Genomic DNA, 21,094 nt, shown 5'->3' on the forward strand with positions numbered 1-21,094 from the left:
CTACATCCAAACCCTTCTATCTGACTGCCTCAGGGAATAGCGTGATTCATCACTCCAAATCACCCCAATTCTCTCTGTTAAGTGGGAACATAAAAAAACAGCAGCCGGCCTGAGTGGCCGTGCGGTTCTAGGCGCTACAGTCTGGAGCCGAGCGACCGCTACGGTCGCAGGTTCGAATCCTGCCTCGGGCATGGATATGTGTGATGTCCTTAGATAAGTTAGGTTTAATTAGTTCTAAGTTCTAGGCGACTGATGACCTCAGAAGTCGCATAGTGCTCAGAGCCAGCCAAAAAACAGCAGACACATACCGCATATAGAGTAAATATTTTGTTACTATAGACGACTAGAGGAAACAAATCTCACAAAGTAATAATACATACAAGAAACTTTGACTCTTAAGTAAAAACATAAAAAATGAACATTAACACCAGAAATATTAAAGCACACCAAACTTAAAACTATTGAGATACTTGTCCCTGGCGATTTTTGCAACGTAGATTTATGCGTGGATGAACTCTTCAGACTCTCTTTCATCTCGCCGTCCGTATCAAGGAGGCGAGACCTGAGGTCACGTTTTACACTGAAGCGCCAAAGAAACTAGTATAGGCATGCGTATTCGAAAACAGAGATATGTAAACAGGTAGAATACGGCGCTGCGATGGTAACGCCTATATAAGACAACAGGCGTCTGGCGTACTTGTTAGATCGGCCACTGCAGCTACAACTGCAGATTATCAAGATTTAAGTGAGTTTGAACGTATAGTCGGCGCACGAGCGAAGGGACACAGCATCTCCGAGATAGCGACGATGTGGATATTATCCCGTACCACCAATTCACGAGTCTACCGTGAATATCAGGAAACAGGTAAAACATCAACTCTCCGACACAGCTACGGCCGGAAAAAGATCCTGCAAGAACGGAACCAATGAGGATTGTAGAGATTCATTCAGTGTGACAGAAGCGCAACCCTTCCGCAAACTGCTGCGGATTTCAGTGCCGGGCCTTCAAGTGTGAGCGTGCGAACCATTCAACGAAACAACATTGATATGGGCTTTCGGAACCGAAGGCCCACTAATGTACCTTTGATGACTGCACGGTACAAAGCTTTACCCCTCGCCTGGGCCATCAACAACGACAATGGACTGTTGATGACTGGAAACACGTTGTCTGGTAGGACGAGTCTCATTTCAAATTGTATCGAAAGGATGGACGTATACAGGTATGGAGAGAACCTCATGAATCCATGGACCCTGCATGTCAGCAGGGGACTGTTCAAGCTGGTGAAGGGTCTGTAGTGGTGTGGGCGTGTGCTGTTGGAGTGACATGGGATCTCTGACACGTCTAGTTACGACTCAGATAGGTGACACGTACGTAAGCATTCTGTCTGATCACCTCATCCGTTCATGTCTATTGTTCATTTTGACGTATCTGGGGAATTCCAGCAGGACAATGTGATATCTCACACGTCCAGAATTGCTACAGAGTGGCTCCAGGAACGCTCTTCTGAGTTTAAACACTTCCGCTGGCCACCAAACTTCCCACACATGAACATTATTGAGCATATCTGGGATGCCTTGCAACGTGCTCTTCAGAAGAGATCTCCACCCCTTCGTACTCTTACGGATTTATGGTGTCAGTTCCCTCCAGCACTACTTCAGACGTTAGTCGAGTCAAAGCCACGTCGTGTTGAGGCATTTCTGCGTGCTCGCGGGGGCCCTACACGATGTTAGGCAGGTGTACTAGTTGTTCTGGCTCTTCAGTGTATATTCTTCAATGTAGGGAATCCAGACTAGCACAAGTATGGCGTTCAAAAGGACTGTAAAAGAGGCTGAAATGGCTCTGAGCACTATGGGACTTGACTTCTAAGGTCATCAGTCCCGTAGAACTTAGAACTACTTAAACCTAACCAACCTAAGGACATCACACACATCCACGCCCGAGGCAGGATTCGAACCTGCGACCGTAGCGGTCGCGCGGTTCTAGACTCTAGCGCCTAGCACCGCTCGGCCACCACGGCCAGCGGACTGTAAAAGAGATATTGCTTTATTCGCGATAAGGGGATATCACTTTTGATTGCGATCCAAAAACATTGGGAACATTTTCGATAAATTTCAATCTCAGGACTGTATTCGATGGTATTTCGATAAGTTGCTCTTTTTCAGAACTTTAATTTTGCTTTGTATACGTTTTCCTCGTCAGGTGCAATGAACCACTTCCAGCCAGTAGTCGAGAGCGACGAGAGTGTTTGGGTATCTCTTCTTGCAACTCACATAGTTGCCCATCTGATTTTTTTTCTTCTGCATTCACTCACTTCATGAGATAGCCGTAGCTGGAAAACAGATAGTTCTCTCCTATGTTTGAGATCCAAAGGGAGGTTTTTTTCCCTAAAATGAGCTGATTTTATCGTTTGATGATATGATTGTTTCATGCCATCCCTGAAAACTTATATTCAAAGCATTAAGTTTGTAGAAAATATCGGAAAGGTATGCAAGCTCGGCACATTAGTTTCAAAAAAACGCAAGTAGTTCATATTTCAGTTCTAGAACTCTGGGTAATTATTCTTCCTTTGGAAAGCCAACAGGTTTTGCTGTCGAATAACAATACTTATGATCTGCATCCATTTCTTTAAAGAATGTACATAACGAGTTCGTATCTAGTTTACCATTGAAGCAACGGTTTGAGTGACGTCACCCAACTATTTCCGTCACTAGTCTTCACCATTAAAGCCTCTCTATGTAAAAAGGAATGAGTAGTTACTCTGACGGATTCTTTATTGCGTACTTAAGTTAGAAATACCCTTATATTTACTGTCACTGCGGCAGCCCCATCAGTACATATAGCAACGCAATCCGTGTACTTGAGTCCGTCCGTTATCCTGAAAGAAACTCTCAGCAACAGCAGCAAATGTATCGGCTCCAACGCTTCTTGTCTCCAGATCTCGACAAGATATGTATCATTCTCGGCCATAATGGCTATACCATCCACTGCCCCCCCTCCTCCCCCCAAATGCCACACCAGCCGCTACAGTATCAAGCAATGGACAAAGAGTTCTAGATTAATCTAGTTTAAGAAAGTTTATTTTTAAGTAAAATTTCTCTGTATGTATGTACGTACAAACGCCTGAAGATGAACAGAACATGTTCGAAACGCGTTGTATTATGTTAGATTAAACATAAAATAAAAAATTGACTTTAGATTACTTTGAGGATCTGCTGACATGCCCATAATGCGCCCATAAATTGTAAAATTTGACAGAGGGACTACTGAGATCTGTTACGTACCACAAACTCATTCGAGAACATTGTGCCCACACATCAGACATTTCGGTGTATGATTGCCCTCCCCGCCTTCCACATAAATCCGAAATTTATATATTCTTTGTCACAGAGACACTTGTATTGGACCTTGCTTGATCCTGGTTTTATGTTTTCTGTTTAATACATGACGAAGACGACACAATTTTTGTTTTCTTTCGAATATTAGTATATTCATCTCCACCCTCAGATGCAGAAGAGCTATCGACGTTTCAAGATTTTCTTTTTCCCTGATTACAAATCCGACCACGATGAAAAGACCGCACTAGCATCTAGCAAACGCACGAAACTACTAAAACTAGAATAAAACTATACCGAGCAAACTAGAATAAAATTGTAAAAAAAAAAGGTTCAAATGGCTCTGAGCACTATGGGACTTAACATCTATGGTCATCAGTCCCCTAGAACTTAGAACTACTTAAACCTAACTAACCTAAGGACAGCACACAACACCCAGCCATCACGAGGCAGAGAAAATCCCTGACCCCGCCGGAAATCGAACCCGGGAACCCGGGCGTGGGAAGCGAGAACGCTACCGCACGACCACGAGATGCGGGCAATAAAATTGTACAGAGCAGTGAAACAAAAGACATGTGGCGGCTAATTACCAAAAAATAAAACGACTGAGACGCTGATGTCGGCCATGGTATGCATACACTGAAGTGAAAGAGGAATAATCCAGAAATTCATTCTGAGTGTCCACTGACTATTTTTACTGACGCAGTTGGCAAAAATTCAATGATAACGGCGAACGCATCGTCAAAGGATCAAAGGATGTTGCCCGCCGCAAAAAATGGGACATTTTTTGTGAAGATTGTCCACGGAATGGGGGATCGTTCGTTGTAGAGTTAAATGCAAATAACAATTATTATGTCACAATATACGTTTAAATGCGTAAGATCATGTATAATGATGGGCGATTTCTCGCAGTTTGGACTACTCCAACACGCTATTTGGCAAGAAATTTTTTTATGTTCTAGATATTTTATCTGCGGATGATTAAAAGACATTAAAAATCTGGCTACACATCTGACATGCGTTCGTGAGACACCGGTGGCGGTTTGAGAAACACTGGGCTACAGAAATGTGTGGCTTATGAGCAGCTGCTCGCCCATTGCACTGCATTATTTTTACGCACACTGACTGAGCCAGTTGGATTGCTGGTAGCACTGTGGAGCTGAGGAATGATTCCTTCCGCTGATTTCATGCCATTTTATGGCTACTTTCCGCAATACTCGACGGGCCCTGTCCGTCAGCACATGGAAGCCTATCTGGTCTTGATCTAGTAGGTTGTTCTAATAGTAGATGTTCCTGCGCGTTTCCACCTCACAACAGTCCATCTGGGGAGCTTTAGAAGTGTTGAAATGTCCCTGATTTCCCGCGCCCGGGTTCCCGCGTTCGATTCCCGGCGGGGTCAGGGATTTTCTCTGCTTCGTGATGACTGGGTGTTGTGTGGTGTCCTTAGGTTAGTTAGGTTTAAGTAGTTCTAAGTTCTATGGGACTGATGACCATAGATGTTAAGTCCCATAGTGCTCAGAGCCATTTGAACCATTTGTTCCTGATTGATTTGTTACTCGGATGATATCCAATAACTAGTCCACCTTCGAAGTCACTGGGCTCTCCAGGCCGACCCATTCTCTGGTACTCTATTGACAACACAATACACCCTGACTCCTTTTAGGTGGGTCCGCCTATCGTTGACATGTAGAGTTAATTCGCATTACCTGGGGATGTCCGGATGTCTTTGGCCAGACAGCTATGTTCATTTCGTGCTGATTATCTTCAAAACGGGACCCTTTTAAGTCTACACGCGTCTGGTCCCGTTCCTTCCACCTTCAAAACTTTAAGGCTTGTCATTTTCCGTGAGGCTACGCAGTAGTTCCGCAGTTTTCACGTTCCAGCAGAGAACACGAACACGTCTGCAGTGAACTTGAAAAGTGGCATGAGCCCCCTCTCATATTTCTATCTTAGTCTGAGTAATTCGATCTTCCTCTCTAATTGCATGCGGTGAAAAGTCGCTATTCCTTCACACGGACTTCCCGTGCAGTGTCTCTCGTCACCTGGGTGGTCCGGGCTCTGCTGATCTTGGCGGGCTCTGCTGATCTTGAAAGGGTTATGCCGACGGGTGTGAGGGAGTCGAGTGAATGCTTTCCAGATGCTGACATTGTCATAAGAGCGGCGGAGACATGCCCGCAGGGGCCTGAAGGAGCCGCTGGGCTAGAGATTCCGTTTCTTCGCAGAAACTTAGCGAAAACACTTTCTGGCGGGCTACCAGCGAGGTGTGGGAATGACTTGTGTTCCCAGGCAGTCTTGGCGCGCAAATTCCCGAGTTTTCTGCAAAGTCGTAACTGTGATTGGCTTGCTCAGGGCATAGCTCCGTGACGCAGCAACATCGGCGCAGAAATTGGCGCCAAGAATCTCCATTGGTGGAATGGTAGTGCTTCGGCAATAGAGTGGAATTTTCCGCCGGTTTTCGAGTTGCTGATTGCAACATTTAACCAAGGCCACTTTCGTGGGGGCGGGAATGTTCTGTGTTCGGCTTGTACGGGTGCTCTTGAGAGGGTCGGCTCTCGCCTTTCGGTCGGAGTAGGTTACAAGACTGAGCTCTCGCTGCTCTGGACAGCCTGCCTTCCGTTCGCTGTCTAGTATACTTTTATTTAATTGTAACTGTTTGACGAAGTTGCTGAAGTTTCGACTTCAACGTAACTTTCCGAGTACAGTTGGCAATTGAGCGTTCTGCGTACAAGCGGCCTATGTTGTCTGTCTTGAGCAGTTTTGGCTAAAGTTGACTGTATCAGAGTTACTGTGTGACTTCTCTCGTTAAAATCACTCACTGTACCGTCAGTGATTTGTGGTGTGCCTTCTTCGTCTCCCTCAGAGGCGCATTTGTGTTGCTAGGAAGTCTTTAGTCTGGAACAACCAGACCAGGATAATTTGTTTCGGGCTATACTCGCGACTTTATCATCACCACGACGGGACGTCGAAGCAACCAGCCATCGCCTCCGGTACGCCAGATCGTGTTCTTGCAGTTAAGAAGACAGCTTGGTAATGTATGTCCCACCGGCAGATTAGGGATTTTCCTAGGTGATAATCAGAGCTCAGTAGAGCGCGCCTGTTCGTCTTTTCTAACATGGTTCTGTCTTGGGTGTTCATTGTCTGAGTTCTCACAGCTGTAGCAGCAATTAATGTTGCGTTGGCTGTGTGTTTCTGTTAAGATTTGAGTTGCAAGGAATTGGCTCCACATACCACTTCGTCATAAATGTCACAATCTAGTTTAGGTACAACTTCACCTTCACAGCATTTATTTGAGTATCCAATCTGAGCCAATTTGATGTATTGTAAATGTTTCATGTGTTTTGTTTATTATTTCGATTTCAGTCATAATAAATCATGTTGTTATTTTGGACAGAACTTTCATTCTGTTAATCGGTAGAGCAACCCTTTCATTTCTCACTACGTTAATGAAATTTTCCTTTATTTAACTTATCTTTCAAATTAAATTATTTGCAGGTGCCAAACTCTTTTCTACTCCACTTGCAGGGTCGATTACAGTCAGTTCGCGTTTCTTTTTAATCCATGTGCAACAGCAAAAGTCGGAGTTAGAATAGGGGGGGGGGGGCCTTAGAGCATCATATATATATAAAGATTCTAGAAGAATTTAGTATTAAATACACTGCTAGCCCCGGCACCTCGCAAACTTATCGACTACTAGCACCGAATCAATCGAATTCGATGGCTCTTACAGCACAATAAGGACATAGTGCAACGTCGATAACCTACCAGTAGAAATAAGTAACGCGGACAGTCTCGTTTGTTTCTTCTTCGTGTATGCTGTCTCCTTTAAGTCATTGATCTAATCGACTTTGCCTTTGATAATGGGACACAAATGGAAGTTTCGCCGCACCCTTCAGTTTTCCACGTGGTAGAGGGGGGGGGGGGGGGGGGCAGGAGCAGATGGACCTACGAATGTACACGTGTCGACAAAAACTGAACGGACGGAGCTTTACCTTTTCCGGCACGTGCAAGACAGAGCATACCGCTTTGATCACGTATACAATCTAGCAGGCGAGAGCGCGAGCTCACTGCTGCAGTGCCTGCTTAATGGTGCGACACGTGTTTCCACAGAGCAGTGCTTGCGGAAGAGCCGACCGAACTGACCTCCCCTTTCTTGTATCTTTCCACCCTCTGGGAAGTGCCTTTGTCGTCGATGATGGGCTTTATTCCGTATAGGCAGTTAACATTTTAACAGCAGCTCGAGACTGTACAGGTTTCTCGTAGCTCCGCCTCTCGCCCCTTCTCAGAAAGAGGGCCGACGTTTCTTTCCAATAGACTGCTGGCATTCTAATGAACGCTGTGTGTGCAGTTTGTCCAGTAGTAGTAGTAGTATCAGCTTTGTTCATCAGTAGACCAATTTTTACAAGGATATAGGACATGTCAAAATATTTACAAGTTTAGACCAATTTAAAATAAGCTAATTCGTATCCACATACATTCACAGACTTCTAGTTAGAGACATTCATTAGATTTACTCCTGGTGTACAATACTTCTTTTACAAATAACTTACTAAATAATTTAATGCCACACTGTTCACTCATATCTCACTATCAGTCACTGCACACACTATACACACTGTTTCACTTCACACACACACACACACACACACACACACACACACACACACACTGGTGATCTCTGGGCCATTTTCTGTACCGCAACCTCCCATTTACTATCCTGAAAAACAGAATCAGTATCCCTCTATAATGAGAGAGATATTGAGCGGCCGCGGCCGGGGTGGGCGAGCGGTTCTAGGCGCTACAGTCTGGAACCGCGCGACCGCTACGGTCGCAGGTTCGAATCCTGCCTCGGGCATGGATCTGTGTGCTGTCCTTAGGTTAGTTAGGGTTAAGTAGTTCTAAGTTCTAGGGGACTGATGACCTTAGAAGTTAAGTCCCATAGTGCTCAGAGCCATTTGAACCATTTAGATATTGAGCTCAGAAAGAGCAAGAGGTGTTAGTATTATGCTATGCATAGTTTAGGGGTAAGCTTTTCCAGAAAAGGAAAAAAGAAGGAAAAAAAGAAGGAAAAAACACAGTGTGAAGGTGTTATGTGGATGTTTTATAATCACTATTATTTATTTGTATAACTTTTACCAAACCCTACTCTGTTTTACCTAAGTAATCCTTCAATGTATAAAATGTATGTAGTTTTCAGCTGCCTTTTTAAATAAGTGTATTTTTGCAATTTCTTTCATCTCTTTTGGTAATTTATTGTACAGTTTTATTCCTTGGTAGAAAATGCTGTTTTGAGATTTTTATGTTTATTTTTTCTCGGTAAATGTAAGTTGAGTCTTGTTCCGTGGTCATGGACAGAGCTGTCTGTGCAGTAATCACCGATATTATTTTTGATGTGTACAGCCGACTGGTAAACGTATTCACATGGAGTAGTTAAAATCCCCAGTGTTTTGAACACGTCTTTCTAATGAGCTCGACTACTGGCCCTTTTCTGGAGTTTAAAAATTGTGTTTATATTTTGTGCATTTGTTTTCCAAAAAAGAATGCCATAGCTAAGAATTGAGTGTACATATGAATAGTATGTAACTAAAAGACACTGCATGTTACACACTGATGATAGGATTCTAGGGGCATAACATGTTGATGACATTCTGCTTGGAAGTACCTTTGTGTGTTCACACCACTTCAACTGAGAATCAATATTCATTCCTAGAAATTTTGCATTTCTTACGCAGTCTATACAGGTACCATCTACATTTAATTTGTCGTTTTCCCTCTTCAAACTGAAATTCATGGCATTAGTTTTCTTTATGTTCAATGTCACTTTATTGCTTATTGACCAATCGTGAGCTTCCTTGAGAGGTTCATTTGCTTTCTCTGCAAGAAATTCTCTTGTTCCCTCAGTGACTATATTATTGCTATCATCAGCGAAGAAAATTTTTCACCATGAGTAACACTGCTGGGAAAGTCACTGATGTATATAAGGAATAGTATTGGTCATAATATGCTACCTTGCGGAAGCCCTTTATAACCTATTTTGGTTCTGATAAGTGTTTTACTAAATGGTTAGATCTATTTGAAATATGTGTTACCTTTACTCTTTGTACCCTATCTGCTAAGTATGATCGAAACCAGTCATTAGCTACCTCTCTTATTCCTAATGCTTCTAATTTATTTAATAGAATCTGGTGGTCGACTGTATCAAAGGCCTTAGAAAGGTCCAAAAATATGCCCGTGACACACTCATCTTTGTCAAGAGCATCAAGAACAACTTTTGTTAATTCTACTATGGCTGACTCCGTATTTTTGCCACTTCGGAAACCAAACTGTTATTCCTTAAAAGATTGTATTTATTCCGGTAATTCATTAATCTTTCATGATTTCTTCTATTATTTTGAGGAATGGTGGCAGCATGGAAATGGGCTGGTAATTTTCTATGTCTTCTGCATTACCTTTCTTAATCAAAAGTACAAATCTTGCCAGTTTTAACTGCTCTGGAAATGTCCCTGATGTGAAGGAGTCATTTATTGTATTTGTTAAGGGACCTTGTAAAATCTCTCTGCATTGTTTCAGTACAGGCACTGGTACTTCATCAAAGCCTACTGACCTTTTATTTTTTAGTTTTTGAACAGTTTTATTGACTTCATTCTCTGTAGTTGGAAGTAACGTCATTGTATTTAGTGCAACATTATTTATAGGTGTTATATTTGTTTTGACGAATTTTTGCTGTAACTTCTCTGCTCTGCAATATTGAAAAATGCTCGTTTACATAGTTTGCTAAGTGTTGTGGATTATTTATTACCTTATCCCCCTCCCTTAGCAGTACGTATTTCTGCGTTTGTTTACCTATCTCCGTTTCCTTTTTTATAACATCCCAGACTGATTTGCTTTTATTCTCTGCATTATATATGATTTTGTCATTAAATGACTTTTTTGCAGCAATCAGCACCTTCCTATAGATCTTTTTGTATCTACGACAGAAATTTAAGAATTCTGGATCATTGCGACTCTTTTTCATGGAACTGAGGTATATGTGTTTGGGAGCACTTCTTAATACCTGCTGTTATCCATCTGTTTTGTGAGATGTCGATACAGACATCCATACTTTTGGAAAAACCTTTTCATAGTTCACCTTAAATGAATTTCACATTCACATTGGTTTCCTTATACACTTCATTCCAGCTTTGTTTTGCTTGTTATTTTGAAAAATCTTTTATTGTGATTTCTGATCAATGTCGTTTGTAGGCTTGCAGCATAGGGAATGATTCGATGCCTGATTTTACTGTTGTTATTTGACAGAGATGGTTTGATAGTCATAGATCTTTTACAGCTACATCACATTTTTCCCTGTCCATATTTATGGCCACATGGTCAATTACTGACGCAGTCATTGTAGTAACCCTTGTTGCACTATTGACCATTATGGATATGCCAAAACTTTGAAGGACATTTATGCGGATGCTGCTCGATTCATTTATGATATTAGCGTTGATGCTAACGACCCCACACAGAATTATGTTGACCTTTGTACTTGAGACTTTATCTAGAACTTCTGTTAATTTATTGAAAAAAGTGTCCACGCTACCACTGGGAGATCCATACACACACAAAATGACTAATTTCTTGGTGATATCAAGCCCTATTAATTCAATAGCTGATATTTCAAAGTGTTTGTCTTCACTTACAACTGGCAGGAGATAATTGCGTAGCCGTAATGCACAGAGTGTTTCTTATTAACATTTAACCCCCCCCCCCCCCCACACACACACACACATATACACACCGAGGTGACGCTTAAAAACGTGATTTTACTTAACACATGGGGCTGCAAGTTCCGGAAAATATCCCAGAAGTGGATGACAAATGCTGAACACCTGACGTCACCAGATGACGTACCTCACCGCATATGTAGCGCTTGGGCACAACGATTCTACCCTCGCCAGTAAGAGGCAGTGCTACAAGTCGGTCCGGTTTACAAACGTCTTTTGTGAATGTGACGTTTGTAAACTTAGAGGTTAAATAATTATTGTCCTCGTTGTTGCCAAGCAAAAGCTGTTCTAGTTTTGTATTTCTTTCTTGTTGTCCCTTCTTTTTTTGTTTACACACTTTATTTAGTAAACAACACGTAGGTCATTTACTGCTAACGATGCAATTCAGAAAATTATACTTAGTCACTGGTAACGCAACACAATAGGATTTTTGTTGTACTGTACCTTGCAATTAACCAGCGGAGACCGCGATACGGTTAAATACAAAAATAAATCCTATCTCAATCTACACACGTAACTGTCTACTGCAAAGCAAAATAATACTGCCAGCCAGACGCAAGACTTCGACGCACAGAAGTCGCGCACGTAGGCCCAGAGCCATACCGACGTCAATAATTGCTTCATTCGGCAAGTTAGGATGATCAGGTACGCAGACCGATAGGCTCCACCGCTGCACGTACGGCGAGGTACGTCATCTGGTGACGTCACATTTTCAACATTTGTCGTTCACTTTTGGGGGATTTAGCGACATTTAGGCCCCATGTGTCTTGCATTAAATTAGTTGTCTCAGCGTCATCTACGTCGCTTCGGCGGTTTTTAAGCGTTAATAACGAAGACCCTGCAGTGCTGAAATGCAGAAAGCCATCAATAAAAAGTGTTGATACAAATGCATTAAACAGATTTGTTGGAAAGGAGCTTCCGTTCCCTTTATGTGAGCAAAGCCACAAGTATTACGATAAGCGACCTTATATGCTTTGCACTCATACAGTTACTCCCTACACAAAAAGAAGGAAATTTAGTGATGTATAAGTATTAAAGCCACGCTTATTTCCTAACTTGACAATTATACTACATTCTTGCCCAGTAAAGGGATACATAAAATCTTATCTATCTGCAACGTTTTCGATGATTGGGACCCCACAAAGGAGTCAAAGACCGATTGAAGAAGCATTCTGATGGGTTCTTAGAGAAGCATAGCTCTACCTAATCCACACTTGCACCTTCTAACGTGTTGTCATATCCCTCCTATATTGCTGTATGATCTTATTTGACCGCACGTGCTTACACAGTTTATTCGACCTATGCTCTATGTAATTTGATGAATAATTCAGAATGCTTTGTCTTCCCTCTACCAGAGTGCACATATGAAAGCAAGCGTAAATTACAGCGTTATTTTTTCCGAGGGCATACGACTCTATTGTATGGTTCAACGACGATGGCATCCTCTTTGGTAAAATATTCCGGAACTAAAATAGTTCCCCCTTCAGATCTTCAGGAGGGACTACTAAGAAGAATGTCGTCACCAGGAAAAGCAAAATTGGCAATCTACGGAATGCAGCCTGGAATGTTAGAACCCTTTATTGGAAAGGAATGTTAGGAAATTTAAAAAACGGTATAGATAGGTTGAATTTAGATATAGTGGGAATTACTGAAGTCCAGTGACAGGAGGAATAGGACTTCTGGTCAGCTGAGTACAGGGTGGTATATACAAAATCAGATAGGGATAATGCAGGAGTAGGTCTAATAATGAATAAGAAAGTAGGAATGTGGGTCAGCTTCTAAAAACAGCATATTGAATGCACTATTGTAGTTAAGATAAACATAAAGACAACACCTATCACAGAAGCCAACAAACTCGGCAGATGATTGAGAGACTGAAAAATGTATTATCAGATAAAAGAAATTATTCAGATAGTTACGGGAGAGGAAAATTCAGTTGTGACGGGGAACTGGAATTCGATAGTAGGAAAAGGAAGAGAAGGAAAAATTGTGGATGAATATGGACCAGTGTGAAGAAATTAAAAAGAAAGCGGCCTGATAGAATTTTACACAAAGTATAAATTAATCATCGCTAATATGTGGCTTAAGAATCATGAAAGAAAACTGCATCCGTCGAAGAGACCTGGTGACATCGGAAAATTTTATATTGATTAAATAATGGTAAGGCAGATTTTGGATTCAAATTTCAAACCGTAGGAGCAGATATGGGTCTGACCTTTATTTATTTTTTGTGAACTGAAGATTAAAACTGAACAAATAGGCATAATGTAAGGAAAAGATAGGTCATGGATAAGTTGAAATAATCAGAGGGTGTTGAATATATCAGAGGGAGTATTAGGTAATTGAACAGGGGAAAGCAATACAGAAGAGGGCGAATGGGCAGCTTTGAGAGCTACAGGCAGCAAAGGATCATGTAGATATAAGGACACGGCATAGTAGGAATCGTTGGATGTCACACCAGATATGGACTTTAATTGATCAAAGGAGAAAAAATAAAAATGCATCAAATGCATCAGGTGAAAGAGACTACAAACGTCCAAAAAATGAAACAGACAGGAAGTGCTAAATGGCTAAGCAGGAACGGACAGAGGCTAATGTAAGGATACAAAAATGGTTCAAATGGCTCTGAGCACTATGGGACTTAACATCTATGGTCATCAGTCCCCTAGAACGTAGAACTACTTAAACCTAACTAAACTAAGGACATCACACACAGCCATGCCCGAGGCAGGATTCGAACCTGCGACTGTAGCGGTCACGCGGTTCCAGACTGAAGCGCCTAGAAACGAATGTAAGGATACACAAGCATATGTAACTAGGAGAAAGATAGATACCGACTATAGGAAAATTAAAGAGACGTTTGGAGAAAAAAAAATCAGTTGTATGAATATCAAGAGCTCAGACGCAAAGCCAGTACTACGCAAAGATGAAGGGGGCTATACGAGGGAAACGAACTTGAAGGCATTATTCTAGAAAGAAAAGAGTACACATATGAAGACGAAATTGGAGATGTGATACTGCGAGGATTTTACAGAGCACTGAAAGACCTAAGTCGAAACAAGGCCCCTTGATTGGACGATATTCCCACAGAACTACTGACATCCTAGGAGGGCCAACTCTGAGAAACTATTCCACCTACTGTGCAATATGTGTGAGACAACTGCAATACCCTCCGACTTCCAGAAGAATGTAAGAATGCCAAGTCCAAGGAAAGCAGGACCTGGCAGGTGTGAATATTACCGAGCTGTCGGCTTGATAAGTCTTGGTTGCAACATGCTAACACGAATAATTTAAAGAATAATGGAAAAACTGGTAGAAATCGACCTAGGGAGAGATCAGTTTGGATTCTGGAGAAATGTAGGAACATGCGAGGCAATACTGACACTACTACTTATCTTAGAGGATGGGCTAAGGGAAGGCAAACCTACCTTTACAACGTTTGTAGATTTGGGTAAACTTTTGACAATGCTGACTGGAATACACTCTTTGAAGCTGTGAGGGTAACAGGGTTAAAACACAGGAAGCGCAAAAGAATCTACAATTTGTACAGAAAGCAGACGGCAGTTTTAAGAGTCGAGGAGCATAAACGTGAAGTAATGGTTGAGAAGGGAGTGAGACGGGGTTGTAGCCTATCCCCGATATTGTTCAATGTGTGCGTTGAGCAATCAGTAAAGGAAACCAAAGAAAATTTTGGAGAAAGAATTAAAGATAAGATAGAAGTAAAAAACTGTGAGGTTCGCTAATGACGTTGTAATTCTGTCAGACACAGCAAACTCCTTGGAAGGAAGATATAAGATGGACGTCAACAAAGGCGAAACAAGGGTAACGGGATGGAGCAAGGGCAACGGGATGCAGTCGAATTAATCTGGCGAGGCTCGGAGAATCAGATTAGAAAACGAGACAGTAAAAGTAGTAGAGGAGGTCTGCTATTTGGGCAGCAAGATAACATGATGGCTGAAGTACAGAGAATATAGTTTAAAATGTGGATTGGTAATGGCAAGAAAAGTATTTCTGAAAAAGCAAAATTTGTTAACATCGAATGTACATCAAAGTGCCTGTATGCCTTTTCTGGAGGTATTTGTCTAGATTGTAGCATTGTATGGAAGCGAAAAATGGACGATAAACAGTTCAGATAAAATGTGGTTCCACAGAAGAATTCTCAAGATTAGATGGCTAGATCATGTAACAAACGAGGAGATACTGAGCAGAATTGGGGAGATAAGAAATCTGTGGCACATCGTAGCTAAAAAGAGGGGTAGACTGATAGGACACATTCTGAGACATCATGGAATCTAATATTAGAGAGAAGTTTGTGAGGGGCGAGGAGCAGGGGAGGGAGCGTAAAAATGATAGACGGAGACCAAGGTATGGACACAGTTAAGCACGTTCAAAAGTAGTTATTTGGAGATGATGGGGCTTGCACTGGTTTGAGTAGCATGAGGAATTGCATCAAACCAGTCTTCGGAGTGAAGACCACAGCGACAACATGCGGTGTCACCTCCCTCTTATCTCTAGTACTTGCATTAAAACTCACCAGCTTCTACTATAAATTATGATTACTTCCCACCTATACTGCCTTTTCTAAGTGGACCTATAAATCACTGTAATAGGACATGAGTGTACGCAATGAAGTATAACTGCTATTTTATGGGTAGTAATTAAATGAATTATAATAATAATAATTATTATTATTATTATTATTATTTTACAGAGCAATACGTCTCGATACAGCATTAGTCACTACTAACTTAGAGGAGTGTGCAAGCTCCCTCTGAAGTGCTATTCCCACATTGTGAAGATCATGTTAACAAATGATAAGAAACCGTGTAGCATACGTTATTTTTCCAAAGGAAGTGTTAAGATCATGATGTAGTCATAGACATCATACTAAGAGTTTATCTCTATAGATATTAACTGCCTCATTATGAAATGATGATGTGTGACGTCTGTGTTAAACAAAAAACAGCTACAGCCCTTGGACGTATATAATTAACAGTCTTTTCTCCTAAGTCTATTATCACTGTGTATCTCTTACACAATGCAAAATATGCATAATATACAAAAGTCTACTCATCTTCTACGTACTTCATATCCAAAGTATCATGTAAACTAAAGTGAATTGCTGCATGTCACAGTAGTACCACATTTCATTACCTGAACACGTAAAAGATGTAACAAACCTATTAAAGAGAGAATTCCTACACTATACTGTCCATTGTATCTACACTGTCACTCGCTACACTAGTGGTATCAGTAAGTGAGCGATACATTAATTTATTAATACAGAACAATTAAATTACGACAGTAGCGCTACATACGTCGTTTTTATACTCAAAATCTGTAATAGGGAATGATTAAGTCTGTTTGACAAATTGGTCCTTTTCCGTAAAACCTGTTTATAGGCGCCAATCCTAATTTGTTAATATCTATATTTGTGGCGAACAGTGTTCCGAAATACGAAAAATAGTCTCTCCTGCTTTAATATAGCACTTCCACATAACATTCATGGAATCTTTGTTAAGAATCACAAGTAGTTTATAGGTAAATAATTAAAACAATAGGCAGATAGTTATATATCATAACTTGTAGATTGGTAGTACCATGTTTTTTAGCCAGGGAAGATGTAAAAATTTGCAGTAGACATCTGTCACGGCACTTTGTAAAATTGATAAAATGGTTACCGATAACTTTCTTATTTCATGGGCTTGTGATCTGGCACAATTATAAATTTGTTACATATCTTTACAGTTGGAGCATGTCCACGTTGACATTCTTACAGTTATGTACGGAGTAACATTACCGTTTCCTTAGTAGTCCCCTTGTCGTACGCCAGAAGTGGTGCTTCAATGTTAGGTAATCACACATATTCATTTCGTTAAAAATCACAGCAGAAGCTTGCATTATATCTACATCCATAAGCTAGTAGTTGTCTACACGAAGCTGTTGCAATAGCTCAGGAAGCTGGTGAATTAGAACATTCATATTAACATCGGCCAATTCCACTTTATATGTACAACCATGTGATTTTTATATTTCAACGAAATTTTTTCCAGCGCTTCCTTTGCAAGTTTTACCAATGTACTTCTACCTGTCACAATGTTGCTTCCCTGTAAGAGAAATCGTAGTTTCATATTTATGTCTCAGATTTACCTCTATAAAAGTACATGTATATGGTGTCATCTATGGTAATTTCATCATATCTGGTTTCTGAAATGTCCTCTATTGAAGTACACATACGTTGTGACATTCCACTCTTATATCTAGTGATCACTGCTTCTGCCACAAATTCCGATTATGTGCTCTGCATACTGCTTTTTCAAGTGTGGGCCAGCTCTTTTTGAAAAGCTTTATTGGATTTGGGTTGGTGCTTTATTTTCACACACCACAGCAGTTGTTAACAGATGATACGGAACAATATAGTACAGGCCTAAATGTCTAACAATAGTACTCTGCAGGGGATAAAATTATGTTTTATAACCTTGTGGAAGACTATCTATGGCGACAAATGGCAGTACTCTACAGACCGTTATCTGACAATTCTATGTTCTGACACTAAATTCATGGTTGTTCAACGCTAATCAGTTTTCTGGAGGATGTGATACGACCATGCTGTAATTATAGCTACCACAATAAGAGTTGACCTACGTGTGGCTGACGTAGGAAAAGAATGACTATATTTTAATGAGGGTACTCTATTTTTCACAAATTAACAATTACGCAGGTCTATCGACAAATGAGTAGAGACTGCCCTTTGAATAACAATTTCTTGGCAATTTTTAGGTACGTTTGTACCTACTGTGTTTGATGTTTCACAAATTTTAACCAATATCGTATCAAGAAGGCCAGGGAATTCTGTAATCTAAACTGTATATGTACAGAGTGGTCTGCAAATCATTATGACGTACACCGAGGTTAGTTGTGTAATAACTGTAGACAGTGGCCTCAGTGTGAACTGAAATACTGACATCGACAGTCTAGTAGGAGCTACCTGTATGTGTGATAATGATCTTTTCAGTGTATTACTTTTATCATCTAGTCTTGTACAAAACGTTTACAACTATAATACATTTTGACTCATGCATGTGTCTTAATTGTAATGTATTCTTATATAGTTTTAGCACTGATTATAGCCACACAGCTCGATTTGCAATAAAAAGATTATTAGCATGTCATTGCAATAAGTTTCTCAATTTTCGTAATTTAGCTAACTTAAAATATCAATTGCAATGCCAAAATGTTGAGTCTGTCTACTAACATGGGAGTTTCGAAGCTTCTACATCGACACCGATACTCCGAAGGCCACCTCACACGGAGTAGCGGAGGGTACTTCGTGTACCAGTCTCACTTGCCACTTGCCACTTTTCCTTTCCTATCGTGAACGATCCACGCAAACAACGATTGTTGTAAGCCTCGTGTGGATCCCAACTTCTCAAATTTTATCTTCATGGTCTTTTCACGAGATATACTAAGGAGGAACAAGCGTATTCTGGCTCTCCTAGAAACATACGCTCTCGGAACTTTTAACATTAAGGCACACCATGATGCAGAACGCCTCTCTTGTAACGTCTGCCACTGGAGCTGGTGGAACATTCGCCCGATGCCTTTGCACTCACTGACTGACCTGTAACGGAACGTGCTGCTCTTCTTTGGATCTCCTCTATTTCCTCTCTCAATCGTATCTGGTATGGATCCCAGACTGATGAACAATATTCAAGTATATGAATGCATGGTGTCTGATCTTCCGGACATGTCCGAATGAACGGACACTACTCACTCGTATAATTGATACGCCTAGCTGGGCAATGGAAACGCAGATGCCAGCCAAAAACTGGAATAACTGTAAGTAATCCGTTGTTTACGTAAAAAATAAGAGGCGAACTGTTTTATGATCTACAAATATTGCATATCAGTACGAAACTGTATCATTCCGGATTCCACTCAAGATGCCTTAAGTAAAAGGCGAAACGCGACTGAAACAAATTAAATACATTGTAGCAAGAAAAGGCGATTTATATATTTTTTTTATAGAACGAGTATTTCTGTGCTTGCTGCAGATGATGGCCACGCATACAGACTTGTTAACGAACAAAATCATGCTTCACGATGCAGTGGCACCAACAATATGAACAGCATGGATTCACGCAGCGAGCCAGTACTCTGTGAACAAATACGTGACTTTTGTGTTACGCAGCACAGAATCGCACGGGAATTTTGACGGTGGTTTCGGTAAGCCTGGGTGAGGTGGTGGTGGCGGCGGACTCACCGTGCGGCGGGCCTTGGGGTCGGCGCCCTGCTGCAGCAGCTCCCGCACGCAGTCCACGAAGCCGCCGGCAGCCGCCAGGATCAGCGGCGTCGTCCCGTCCTGCAACAAGCCGGCACACCGCCGTCAGACACGCGCGTGTTCTGCTTACGGCTGTCGCACAATACATACGGGTTATCCGGCCTGCATGCACATTGCGGTGATTTTTGACATACAAAGAAAAAAAAACAATATAAGTATTCTGGTGTAATTAGAACGAATATTTTCGAATAGAAGACACTATTATGCGAGTGACTTCGGTGTTAGCACTGGAAGACAATGCCATTACCAAAGACACGATCGGACTTCTCCTTGCTTCAAGAACGAAACAATTACTTAAGGGGGGTAGGACGTCAAACGGGCCGACTTGAAGCAGGGGAGGCACCACAGGACATTTTATTTTCTACTGTCTATACCTTTACAAATAAATTCACAAAACTTTGTCAGCATGACCGGGAAGGATTCAGGATTCACACTCATAGCAGTGGAAGTGCAAAAACATAACAAAATAATTTTTTTTTAGATATGAAATTTCATCATTTTTTCACTTAGTATTGGCTGCATTTGTTGCTATAGGTACATTTTTCTTCACAAGTAAGAGAGATTCATTGATGTATTTTGCACAGCATACAAACCATACTTACAGGTGTATGAAACTCTAGAATTTTCCAAATCTATTAAAAACTGTGGTAAAAATTCAGATAATTAACTACAAAATTTGATTTTTTCTAAACATAAAGTTTAAACCGTAACAGCTCATTCATTTTTTCATGAATTAAATAGATTCTAGAGTTTCAGACACTTGTAAGTATGGTTTGTATGCTGTGCAAAATTCATCAAAGAATCTCTCTTACTTGTGATGGGAAATGTACCTATAGCAACAAATGCAGCCAATAGTAAGTGAAAAAATGATGAAATTTCATATGTAAAAAAAATTATTTTCTTATGTTTTTTAACTTCCGCTGCTACAAGTGTGAATCCTGAATCCTTCCTGGTCGTGCTGACAAAGTTTTATGAATTTACTTGTAAAAGTATAGACAGTGGAAATTAAAATGTCCTCTGGTGCCTCTCCTGCTCCAAATCACCCCGTTTGACGTCCTACACCCATTAAACAAGACAAAAAAATTTAATAGAACACGTTTATAAATCAGACTGGCAGGTACAAATTTCTTCTAGCCCCATAACAGGTAGTTCAGAAAATTTGTGATTCTGAATTTTTAATAGCTATAAAAGTATACTATGTCATCAAAAGTATTCGGACACCCTCAAAAACATACGTTTTTCATATTAGGCGCATTGTGCTACCACTCACTGCTAGGTACTTCACATCGGCGACCTCAGTAGTCAGTAGACATCGTGAGAGAGCAGAATGAGGCGCTCCGCGGAACTCACGGACTTCGAACGTGGTCAGGTGATTGGCCACTTGTGTCATACGTCTGTGCACGAGATTTTCACACTCCTAAACATCCCTAGGTCCACTGTTTCCGATGTGATAGCGAAGTGGAAGGCCGACCTCGTCTGTTGACTGACAGAGACCGCCGACAGTTGAAGAGTCGTAATGTGTAATAGGCAGACATCTGTCCAGACCATCACACAGGTATTCCAAATGGCATCAAGATCCACTGCAAGTGCTATGACAGGTGGGAGGTGAGAAAACTTGGATTTCATGGTCGAGCGGCTGCTCATAAGCCACACATCA

General features: G+C 41.1%; 1 protein-coding gene across 1 annotated transcript in view; it reads right to left on the reverse strand.

Annotated features, from left to right (window-relative positions):
* Positions 1–21,094, reverse strand: part of LOC126475112 (ankyrin repeat domain-containing protein 29-like) — a 607,001-nt gene that overhangs the window by 128,536 nt on the left and 457,371 nt on the right. The window contains exon 3 of the mRNA XM_050102700.1: positions 19,360–19,458. Coding sequence (XP_049958657.1) covers positions 19,360–19,458 — 99 coding nt within the window. The remainder of the gene's footprint in view (positions 1–19,359; positions 19,459–21,094) is intronic.

The sequence above is a fragment of the Schistocerca serialis genome, chromosome 1 (assembly GCF_023864345.2).
Source record: "Schistocerca serialis cubense isolate TAMUIC-IGC-003099 chromosome 1, iqSchSeri2.2, whole genome shotgun sequence".
Taxonomy (NCBI): Eukaryota; Metazoa; Arthropoda; class Insecta; order Orthoptera; family Acrididae; genus Schistocerca; species Schistocerca serialis.